The sequence below is a fragment of the Physeter macrocephalus genome, chromosome 16 (assembly GCF_002837175.3).
Source record: "Physeter macrocephalus isolate SW-GA chromosome 16, ASM283717v5, whole genome shotgun sequence".
Classification (NCBI taxonomy): Eukaryota; Metazoa; Chordata; class Mammalia; order Artiodactyla; family Physeteridae; genus Physeter; species Physeter macrocephalus.
Window position 1 is genome coordinate 61537956 of NC_041229.1, and position 12012 is coordinate 61549967.

General features: G+C 49.5%; 1 protein-coding gene across 2 annotated transcripts; it reads left to right on the forward strand.

Annotated features, from left to right (window-relative positions):
* The first annotated feature begins 206 nt into the window (after positions 1–206).
* CCKBR (cholecystokinin B receptor) lies at positions 207–11660 on the forward strand. Of its 2 annotated transcripts, none has more exons than XM_024119124.3 (5): positions 207–414; positions 8999–9250; positions 9405–9654; positions 9919–10133; positions 10306–11660. In XM_024119124.3, the coding sequence occupies exons 1-5, from the start codon at positions 264–266 to the stop codon at positions 10842–10844; spliced, it is 1407 nt and encodes a 468-aa protein (XP_023974892.1). In that variant the 5' UTR covers positions 207–263; the 3' UTR covers positions 10845–11660. The 2 variants fall into 2 exon arrangements, with proteins under 2 accessions (XP_023974892.1, XP_023974893.1); XM_024119125.3 differs by having other exon boundaries at positions 9961–10133; positions 10306–11659.
* Positions 11661–12012: the final 352 nt, after the last annotated feature.

Genomic DNA, 12012 nt, shown 5'->3' on the forward strand with positions numbered 1-12012 from the left:
GGGGGGGAGGACGGGTAAGTCCGGAGCAGGAGAGGGGGGCGGAGAGTCACCTGGCAGGACAGAGGCGGACCCGAGCCTGGGAGGGAGGCGAGCCGAGGCGGGGCGAGGAGAGGAGGAGAGGAGGAGCGGAGGGGCGGGGGCCGGGGTTGGGGGCGGGAACCAGGCGGGGCGGGAGCCTCAGCCGGAATCTCCGCTGGAGCAGGTGGAGCCGCTGCGGGGAGCCGGCCCGGCCGAGCGCAGGGGGCGGCAGATGGGCCGGGGCCATGGAGCTGCTGAAGCCGAACCGGAGCGTGCCGGGATACGGACCCGGGCCGGCGGCTTCCCTGTGCCGCCCGGGGGGCCCCCTCCTCAACGGCAGCGGCACCGGCAACCTCAGCTGTGAGCCCCCGCGCATCCGCGGAGCCGGGACACGAGGTGGGTGCCTCCCTGAGCCCCGTCCACGAGCTCCTTCTCACTGCACCCCGCAACACTCACAAAGGCCCCCCACTGCTTCCCCAAACGCCCACGCTATCCCTTCATAGTACTCCGTCTGTCCCCAAACAGCTCCCCCGACGCATGTGTCCCCCACAGCTCATAAAACTCCATTGCAGCTTCACACTACCTGGTCAGAGCCCCTTCACACCCTGGTCCCCTGAGCACCCCCAGAGCTCCTGGTCGCCCCCAACACACAGCCGCCTCCTAGACAGAGACGGTGGGAAGACAAGGACCTCCTCTGGCCAATCCTCCCAGGTCTCTCCTTTCCTCTTGCAGCCAGTTCACGGAGCCACAGTGGGGAAGGAAAGAAAGGAAGGAAGGCAAGACTGGGGAAAAGAGGCCTGGCTGGGGAAGGGGCACTCTGGAAGACCCGAATGGGAAGTTAGCGTTATAATCTCCTGTGTCCCCCACCCAACCCCCTGCCTTCCCAAAAGAGATCCTCTAACCTGAATTAGGCTGGACATTGGACTGAGGGGCTGCTCTCTAGAGCTGCCTGTCTCCATTTCCTCAGATCCCCTTTGCCTCCCATGTTGGGGTTTTTCTCAAGGGCCTATACCCTCCCTCTTTCGCTGTCTCCAGGTAATGTCTCCAGGTCCCTTCCAAGCCCCCTCTCCAACCTGCCTCTCCTTAGGTTTCAGCCTCCTAGAGCCTGGCTGCCCCATTCATCATCCCACCCCTCTGTGCCACCTTCTCCCCCTCACCACCAGACTGCTTCCACCCACCCAGTCCCCAAAGTGACTTGCATTCCTCCCATCAGCCAACATCCACATTTTCTCAACGACCCAGCTCAAGTCTTATTTTTCCCCTCCCTATACCTTTTCTTTCCTTAGATGGTTACTGGACACCTGCTATTATAGTCTCTGGGCTAGGTGCCGGGTACACAGGGCTGAACTAGACCCAGTCTGGACTGTCATCTCCAGTGCAAGCGGGAGACAAAAACCAATGGGAAAATCACGGTCAGCATTGGAATTCCCACAAGAGGGACCAAACTCTGGGCACCCAAAGGAGATGGGGTCTGAAAACTTCACAGAGGGAACCTTGAAGTTGGAGTTCAGTAGGCAGAAAAGGAAGAAGTGGGATTCCAGGAGAGGGAACAGTGTTAAGCACAAGGAAATTATTCCAAGCTCTAGAAGGGAAAATGGGAATAAATTGCAATTCAAGTATTTATTTACCCCCATAAAATATTGCATGCATTCTCAGACCAGTTGTCACACACTCTCTCATTGTTACACCCAGATTCTTTCACTCAACAAATATTTATGGAGCCAGAGATTGTGCTAAGCACTAACGACAGGAGTAGAACAAAACTGACACAGCTCCTACTTCATGGAGCTCACAGTTCAGTGGGGGAGGACAAGTAAGCAGAGAATTGCCATACAGAGTGGGAAGTGCCTTGAGAGATTTGTGGGAACAGAGAAGAGGAGCACCTCTATCTAGCCTAGGCTTAGGAATCAGTGTTGGCCTCCTGAGGAGGTGAAGGCTGAATTGAAATAAAAATGAAAAAGCTGAGGGAAAGCCAGCCAAGTGAAGGGGCAGAAAAAGCAAAAAGCATCTCAAGCAGAGGACCAGTATGTGTAAACAGCCAGAGTTTAAGTCCATGGCCCTTTCGTTCAGTGTGTCATAGTTTCTGTGTGCCTGAGACATGTACCATAAGAGAGGAATAATGAACACTCAAGACGGAGACCAGCCTAAAGGGTTTCCAGAGAGCTTTATGGACCTTGTCTAAGGAGTATGGATTTTATCCTGAGGGCAATGGAAACTACTGAAAGGTTCAGTAGTACTGCCAGGATTAGTTCTGTATTAAAGAGGATGGATTGGAGGACAATCCAATGGAGAGAGGAGCATCCTTTAGAAGGCTATTATATTACATTGGTTCTGATGAAAGATGATGCTGGCGTAGACTAAGCTACTGGCAATGGGGATGGAGAGAACTGGGTGGATTTGACAGGCACTTCTGGAAGTGAAATCAACAGAACTTGATGATTTATTAGAAATGGAGAGGGAGAAAGAGGTCAAGGGATGACATCTAGGTTTCTGGCTTAGACAATTGGATGGATGTTGGTGCTGTATAATGAGAAGGATAACAAAGAAACAGAAACAGGTTTGAAGGAGATTATACATTCAATTTGGAACCCACTGAGTTTAAATGCTGGTAAAATATCCAGGTGGAGTTACCCAGTAAATTGTTGAATCCAAGGGTCTGGAACATAGGGGAGAGGTATGAGCTAGAAATACAAACTTGAAAGGTGTTTGTCTAGAGGTGGTAAAGGAAGCCATGAGAATAGATTAAATCATACAGAGATTGTGTCAGATGGGAAAAAAAAAAAAAGAGATCCTGGGACAGGACCCTGAGGAAGACCAATTTTTAAAAAAAATTTATTTATCTATTTATTTTTATACAGCAGGTTCTTATTAGTTATCTTTTATACATATTAGCATATATATGTCAATCCCAAGCTCCCAGTTCATCCCACCACCACCCAGCCCCGCTTTCCCCCTTTCGTGTCCATACATTTGTTCTCTACATCCTGTGTCTCTGTTTCTGCCTTGCAAACTGGTTCATCTGTACCATTTTTCTAGATTCCACATTGATATATGATACTTGTTTTTCTCTTTCTGACTTACTTCACTCCGTATGACAGTCTCTAGGTCCATCCACGTCTCTACAAATGACCCAGTTTTGTTCCTTTTTATGGCTGAGTAATATTCCATTGTATATATGTACCACATCTTCTTTATCCATTCATCTGTCGATGGACATTTAGGTTGCTTCCATGTCCTGGCTATTGTAAATAGTGCTGCAATGAACATTGGGGTGCATGTGTCTTTTTGAATTATGGTTTTCTCTGGGTATATGCCCAGGAGTGGGATTGCTGGGTCATATGGTTAGTTCTATTTTTAGTTTTTTAAGGAACCTCTATACTGTTCTCCATAGTGGCTGTCTCAATTTACATTCCCACCAACAGTGTAAGGGGTTCCCTTTGCTCCACACCCTCTCCAGCATTTGTTGTTTGTAGATTCTCTGATGATGCCCATTCTAACAGGTGTGAGGTGATACCTCATTGTAGTTTTGATTTGCATTTCTCTAATAATTAGTGATGTTGAGCATCTTTTCATGTGTCTCTTGACCATCTGCATGGGAAGACCAATTTTTAAAAGCCTAGCAGAGGAAGGAGAGTCCATGAAGTAGATCTAGATGAGACCATCAGAGAGACAAGAAGGCAAGGAAAAAAGAAAGTTTCAAGCAGAGTGGGAGAAGTGATGTGAAATGCTACCCATATAAGTCAGATATGGTCATAATAGCATCCTTCCAATTCAATAACAAGGAAGGCTTAGGAGGAGCTGTGGGTGTTAGGGGGTGGCTACAGTTGGTAAAAGTTTGGGCCATGGGGGAGGGGTTATAAGAAGTGAACCAAGGTGTGTAGATAAAACTTTCCAGAAGTTTGGTAGGGAGAGAGAGAGAGACAAAGAGAAAACAGGATAGTGCTAGAAATAACATGGGGCTGAGGAGGATAACATGGGGTTGAGGAAGGGTGTGTGTGTGTGTGTGCGTGTGTGTGTGTGTGTGTGTGTGTGTGAGCGAGCTCATGCATAGTTTGTCTTTTGAGTGTGTATGTGTTGTAGAGATAAGGCCATTTTTAAAATGTTGATGGGGAATGGGCCGAGAGAGGAAGGTTGAAGTGCAGAAGATAGCAGGCTAGCTAATAGAGTAAGGGACCTTGAGAAAGCAGAATGTGAAGTGATTCAGAGCACAGGTCATCTAGACGTTGCTGCCCACACACATTTGGATGTGACACCTGGCAGTCAGAAGCTACCCACAGAGGCTCTGTTAGCCACACTCACTCAGCTGTTACCCCGACAGACGCGTCTTACCCAGGCTCACTCCAGTGTTACCGACAGAGATATGGATGTTACTCACATTATTCTGATATAATCCACATAGACTTGAATGTTACCCATGTTGACTCAGATGCTACCCACAGAAAAGCAGATGTCACCCACACTCACTTTAATATTGCCCACTGTCGTTCAGATATTACTCATCCATCAAACACACTCGCTTTTGTTTTATTATTATCCCATACAATCAAATATTACCCATGCTCACTTAAGTAACCCTTCTCCAGATATTACCCATAAAGTCATAGATATTACTCTTACATATTCAGATATTACCCGCAAAGACTCAAATACTACCTATGTTCGCTCAGGCGCTCAGTTATTTTACTCAATAAGCTTAACATCTTAATCTGTTAATATCTCATATTCACACTCACTTAACTATTGCCCACATATACTTGCATATTTTACTACTGCTCAGTCAGCTATGATCACCATCAGCTGGATATTCCCCCATTCACATACAGACCTCTGAATGTAACCCATGCTTCCTGAAGATGTTACTTACAAAATGAGATGTTATCTGCAAACCCTGGCTCATTCAAACGTTACAACACTTACTCAGATATTACCTAAACTTACAGGCAACCCACACTCAATCAGATATTACCTATAGACACGTAGCTCTTACCCTTCTCCAGATATTGCCTACAGAAGTATGTGTTACTCTCACCCACCCAGATATCAGCTCCAAGACTAAAGTATTACCCAGTGCTCACTCTGATCTTACCTACCTACACACCCTGCATATTATTTCTGCCCCTTCAATTAGAATCCATTAACATGTGGATGCCCCATCACCCAGCTGTTACCCACAATCAGCTAGATGCTATCCATGCTCACCACAGAGGCATGGGTACTACTTTGATGCCTGAGTGATGGGTGACCAGATCCAAAACACCAGTGAATGGCAGGATTTGAGGCACATCAGCAGCTTCAGTGTTCTGTGGAATTCTTTCTTAGAAAAGCCTGTTTTTGTTTCATGTCATGTCATCTGGATTTTTGTACCCACACTTCTCTGCCATCATCTGGACAGAACACATGCAGATCCTCTAGACCCCAGAAGCAGAACTGAACTGTCCCAGTCTTCTGAGTCCCCGGTCTGATTTCTGCTCTCCTCTCGTCACCAGCAGAAGGATGCCCACAGATAGACCGTCAAGGCACTAGTGGCTGTACCCCAGGAGGTGCATCTCCCATTCTGCCACCCCTGAAGCCACTGTGGTCATTCATATGCCACCACACAAACATACATGGATGCATACACACACACACACACACACACACACAGAGTTTCCCCTGTTCTTAACATCCTGCATTAGTGTAGTACATTTGTTACAATTGATGAGCCAATATTGATACATTATTAACTAAATCCATAGTTTACATTAGGGTTCACTCTTTGTGTTGTATGTTCTATGGGTTTTCAGAAATGTATAATGACATTTATGCACCATTACGGTACCATATAGAATAGTTTCACTGCCCTAAAAGTCCCCTGTGCTCCACCTATTTATCCTTCCCTGCCTTTCCCAAGATCCCTAGCTCTAAGATTGCTTTTACTTAGCCTTTTCACATCTCCTAACTGTTCAACAGCAAAGACTTAGAGAGATGGTGATGGCTGGAAATAAAGTAACAGCTGGAAGTGCCCAGTTAAACAGCAAAGCATTGTACAGTTGCTGGTCATTTTTACTGGGACTTTGTCCTCTAGTTTTCAGAGGTCCCCACACAGATTGGGAACTTCATACAGAGGACCTAGCCCCATCTTTCAGCTACAACACAATTAGCCAAGTTCAAGGATACACACGAGATCCATTAGCCAGATGAATGAATGAGAAATGTGCTTTTCACAGTTTAGAGTGCCGTACAAACTTGAGGTGTGGTTGTTGAATCAAGAACTAGTTGAAGAGAGGGACTTCCCTGGTGGTCCAGTGGTTAGGACTCAGCGCCATCACTGCCAGGGCCCGGGTTCGATCCCTGGTCGGGAACTAAGATCCTTCAAGCCCCGCGGCACGGCCAAAAAAAAAAAACTAGTTGAAGAGAAACATTCAGAGGACAGAGGAGGAGGTGTTAGAGAAGATAGAACTAGAGAGATTAAGGGGTAGGGGGAGAGAGGCGGAGAGAGGCAATGGACTGGGAGGAGACATAGAATACAAGATAGACCACCTGCTCTATTTTTCTGGGTCCAAGGATCTCTGACAGAGATCCCCCTCCCAAAGTTCTTTATTTCCCCGTACACACACACACACACACACACACACACACACACAGGCGGAGAGAGGCAATGGACTGGGAGGAGACATAGAATACAAGATAGACCACCTGCTCTATTTTTCTGGGTCCAAGGATCTCTGACAGAGATCCCCCTCCCAAAGTTCTTTATTTCCCCGTACACACACACACACACACACACACACACACACACACACACACCTCAAATTGTCACACATAAACCTTCCATAAGCCTTCCCTGCAGAGAGGGGCCCAGCTTCTAAATGAGACACAGGTGGTTTGTATATAATAGTAAAAGTAACACATCCAAAATCACAGCCTGTCATTTGCCCCCTCCCCTCCACCAACAAAATCCTCTAACATGGGCAGCTAGGAGAGTGCATGCTGGAGCTTTAGAAGCACAGAGGTGAAAGATGGATGAGGAGGGACAGAGCAGGTGCATTTATGTGGAGAGTGACAGAGATCCATTTAAGATTCATCAGCAAGCAGGTGTTAACAGCTCCTGTGCAGGGGACATTATGCCAAATGCTAGGGACATGCTGGAGAACATGATGGGCATTGCCCTTGTGCTCAAGAGCTCATAGTCTAGTGGTGGAGATAGAAAATGAACAGAATAATACAGTGAGAAATGCCATGGTAGAGTATAGAGGGGGACAGCATCATGAATGACAGAGAAGGGAGGAAGCAGTAGAAGGCAAAGCATTTTAGAGATCTAGAGACTGGCTTCTATTCTGAATCGGCTCCTAACTTACTGGGTGCTCTGAACAAGTAATATCACTGCTGAGTTCAGTTAGGGGATCTCTTGTAAGTAGCACTTACTCGAAGTCTACAACAACTTCTGAATAAGTACAAACTACTGTTATGGGAAAACAGTTTAATTTGGGAGCTCTGGCCAAAGTCAGCCAATGTATGGGGCTATGAAAAAGGGCCCTGCAGCTCTGGGCCCTTCCCTCCCCGCAACTTGGCAAGCTCTGTCCCTGCCCTCTCTCCCTCCAAACTCCAGTCTCCCTCATGCTGAGGCCATGGGTGACTGGGTCCAGTTTAATTTAATTCTATTCAATTTTGTCTGGGTTTGCTTGGCTGTGATATGGAAGCCCAATGATGAATCCTTCTCCCAATAGGCAATGACAAAAATGAATGGTGTCAGCCCTTTGTCTAGCCCAGCAACACTACATGTCCCTCCTGTGAGCTCGCAGAGCACTCTGTGTATTCCTCAGCCTCACTCCTTATCACACCATGTGACAATTATCTGTTTATACATCTGAGTTTCCCTCTAGACTGTGAGCTCTCATCTGAGAGCTCACAGGGCCTTTGCCATGTCCTCTTTGTCCCCAGGGCCTGGTATAAAGGGAGTCCTCTGTAAATGCTTGTGGAGTGAGAATGAATGTTTATAGATAATTAAAATATAAGGCAGAAAGTAAAAACGGTTCTAACAGATGTGTAGGGAACATGCATGGTCAGAGGAAGGGGAGATTAGCTCCAAATAAGGTGTCCAGAAAGGCCTAACAGAGGAGGGGGCAGTCTGTCTGAGTCTTGAAAGACAATGGTGAATAGGAATTTACCAGATAACAGAAAACAAGTTTGTTATTGAAAGTCATTAATGGGGGGGGAGGTATTAATAGTGGGGGGGGGCAGTGAAAGAGCATTTTAGGCTGAGAAACCGACATGAGCAAAGGAGAGAATCATGAGTGCACATGCTGCCTTCCAGAAACTGAGTCATCCGGTGACTTAAGTTGGGTGCATTGCAGGGAGGAAGTGGGAGGAGGAAGAGGGCAGTTCTGGGAGAATCTGGATGACAAGCTAAAGGGTTGCAGACAGGTGAGAGTAGGTGAAGGGTCTTTTTGTTTGTTTGTTTTGTTGGCATTGTTGTTTTTTAAGACAATAATGACATGCTCGGACCTGCATTTCAAAAGATAGCGGGTGGTCAACTGGGTCGAATGCTGCCTGGAGGTCAAGTAGAATAAGCTGAGGAGAGACCTTTGGATTTAGCAGTTAAAGCTCAGTAACCTTGAGAAGTGTCCAAACAGTAATGGGGGAACAGGTCACTGGATTGTAACAGATTGAAGGGTGAATGAAAAGATGGAAATAATCTTTTCAAGAAGTTTGACTGCAAAGAGAAGGAAGGATTTGGAACAAAGCTTGAGAAGGGACAGGCTTTCTTAAGGAAGAGTAGAGTTAGGCCACTTTAACTAGGCCTCCAGGGGTTAGAAGGGTAAAGGATTCAAGTTCACCATTTACTGAGTGGGTCCTCGGGGTTGGGGGCGGGGGCGGGGATTTGGAAAGCAGGGGATCTGGCTGGGTAGTGGGGGTTGGAGGACTGGGGATAAGTGAAATTGGATAGCCGGCTGAGTGGGGGCCAGGACTCCTACTGACACCTCCCCTTTTTCCTATCCAGAATTGGAGCTGGCCATTAGGGTCACCCTCTACGCTGTGATCTTTCTGATGAGTGTCGGAGGAAATGTGCTCATCATCGTGGTCCTGGGACTCAGCCGCCGTCTGAGGACCGTCACCAACGCCTTCCTGCTCTCACTGGCAGTCAGCGACCTCCTGCTGGCCGTGGCTTGCATGCCCTTCACCCTCCTGCCCAATCTCATGGGCACATTTATCTTTGGCACAGTCGTCTGCAAGGCGGTTTCCTACTTCATGGGTAGGTGAACAACCTACCTGCCTCCCTTACCCCTCTTCTCTTCTAAAGTCCTTGCCGGATGTAGGGGGTCTTTCTCCGTCAGCGGGTATGGAAGTCACACTGGTGAGTGTGTAGTACAAGTTTCCTAGGTGACCCCTTCCTCTTCCCTTGCTAGGCGTGTCTGTGAGCGTGTCCACCCTAAGCCTCGTGGCCATCGCCCTGGAGCGGTACAGCGCCATCTGCCGACCACTGCAGGCGCGTGTGTGGCAGACGCGCTCACACGCGGCTCGAGTGATCGTAGCCACGTGGATGCTGTCCGGACTGCTCATGGTGCCCTACCCAGTGTACACTGCCGTGCAGCCAGCGGGACCTCGTGTGCTGCAATGCATGCATCGGTGGCCCAGTGCGCGAGTTCGCCAAACCTGGTGAGGGTCCCTATGACCCATTCCTGGGAATTCCCTTCTCCATCTCCATCAGATACTCACGAGCATTACCCAGAATCTCCCTCCAGCTGCTCTAACAATTATCACTACAATTCCCTCTCCCACCACCCTGGGATTCCCATTCGGGGCTTCTCCCCTGTTCTCTAACCCTCCCCGGCCACGTACCCAAATCCTACTTCTACCTCCGGGGCCTGGCCACCAGCCCTAGACATCAGCCCTTGCGTCTTCCTCCATCTGTGATTGTAGCTGGACGGAGACCCGCGCGATTGCTCTGTGCTCTGTCTCTAGGTCGGTACTGCTGTTCCTGCTCTTGTTTTTCGTGCCCGGGGTGGTTATGGCGGTGGCCTACGGGCTTATCTCCCGCGAGCTCTACTTAGGGCTTCGCTTTGACGGTGACAGTGACAGCGAGAGCCAGAGCCGGGTCGGAAGTCAAGGAGGACTGCCCGGTGGGACCGGACGAGGTGGGTGAAATCCAGGAGGGGCGGGACTTTGGGAAGAGGCGGGACATAAAGTGGGTGGGGCGGAAAGGTGTGTGAGTAGGAAGAGAGACTGGCAATGAGGGGGTTGGGGGGAGACCGCTGGGGATTTGGAGAACTCAGCCTTCTGTTCTCACCGCCCACTGTCTGTGCTCAGGTCCTGCCCACCCGAACGGGCGTTGCGGGTCGGAGACCCGGCTGGCTGATGAGGACGGCGATGGCTGTTACGTGCAGCTTCCGCGCTCCCGGCCTGTACTGGAGCTGTCCGCGCTGACCGGCCCCACGCCTGGGCCAGGATCCGGCAGCCGGCCGGCCCAAGCCAAGCTGTTAGCTAAGAAGCGCGTGGTGCGGATGTTACTGGTGATCGTTGTGCTTTTTTTCCTGTGTTGGTTGCCAGTGTACAGCGCCAACACGTGGCGCGCCTTCGACGGCCCCGGTGCACATCGCGCCCTTTCGGGTGCGCCCATCTCCTTCATCCACTTGCTAAGCTACGCCTCTGCCTGTGTCAACCCCCTGGTCTACTGCTTCATGCACCGTCGCTTTCGCCAGGCCTGCCTCGACACCTGCGCCCGCTGCTGTCCTCGGCCTCCGCGAGCTCGCCCCAGACCTCTACCGGACGAGGATCCTCCCACCCCCTCCATCGCCTCACTGTCCAGGCTGAGCTACACCACCATCAGCACACTGGGACCTGGCTGAGGGGTGTAGTGGGAGTGGGAGCTGAGGCAGGACAGACGGACTGGCCCCATCCAGACACACAAGAGACACAGACCAACGGGCACAAGAGACTGACTCAACCCAACGCACAGGAAAAGATGGCTTACCCCACACAGGAAAGAAGGCACTTGATGTGGGACTGAGCCTGGTACACAGAGACATAGCACTGACCTTGGACATACAGACACAGCGTCCCTAGCTGTGGACTATCTCCGCACTGTGGAAGTTCTGACAGGGGCTGACTTGCCTCTCACACATATAGTAATGGCATTGAATCTTTTAGGGCTCTGGAGCCTGGCACAGGAATGACTCCTGAGATGCTCCAGGCTGCCCCCAGTTTGACCTCACCGTGCCCTTCCCCAGTCAGCGCTGCAAACACCAACCTGCCTAATCTCACACTTCCCAGACCAACAAGCTGTTTCGCACTGAAAAGTCCTTTCATTCCTTTCCAGTTAACTACTATAGGCCTTCCCCTCCTCCCTTACCCAACTTTTTCAAGAAATAATAAGAGACTTGGCTTCCCCCTTAATTTCCTTTTTGGACTTTTTTGGGGCACGCGTGGAGGCACAGGATTTTGTACAGTCCTCTCCGTCAGGTCCCTCCCCTGCTGCTCCTGCGCATGACCCCCTGCCAGAAAGCCCATGGCCTGAGTCTAGATGAGGCTGTGTGAATTCTCTCCAAGTGGTCAACCTGGACCCACCTCACACCACAGTCGTACGCAGTAGCTGGGAATGGAGGTGGGGCTGGGAGGTGGGACGTCCATGACACATAATGATTCCTGAGCACATTGTCCTAGAGTGGTACCATTGTTAAGGTACTGTATTAATACATGCTTATTAAAATTTTAATGAAAAGAGGAAGCAGTGTATGATAAGACTCAAGTTTATTCCATGTGTATTTGAAACACCATGGGTCAGAACATGACAGGCATACAGAATTAATTAAAGAGTAGGGCCTTTTTAATGCACTCTTCCCCATGGAAACACCCTTACTGGCCAGCAGCAAGGAGGAGAGGTAGCGTGGGGAGACAGGGGCCTGGACCTGAATAGGAGTCCCAGAGCCCAGCCTCCCTCTTGACTATAAGACTGATCCAGCCCCAGAGAGGGACAGAGGCAGCAACACCACCCCTCCACACACATAATGACAAACA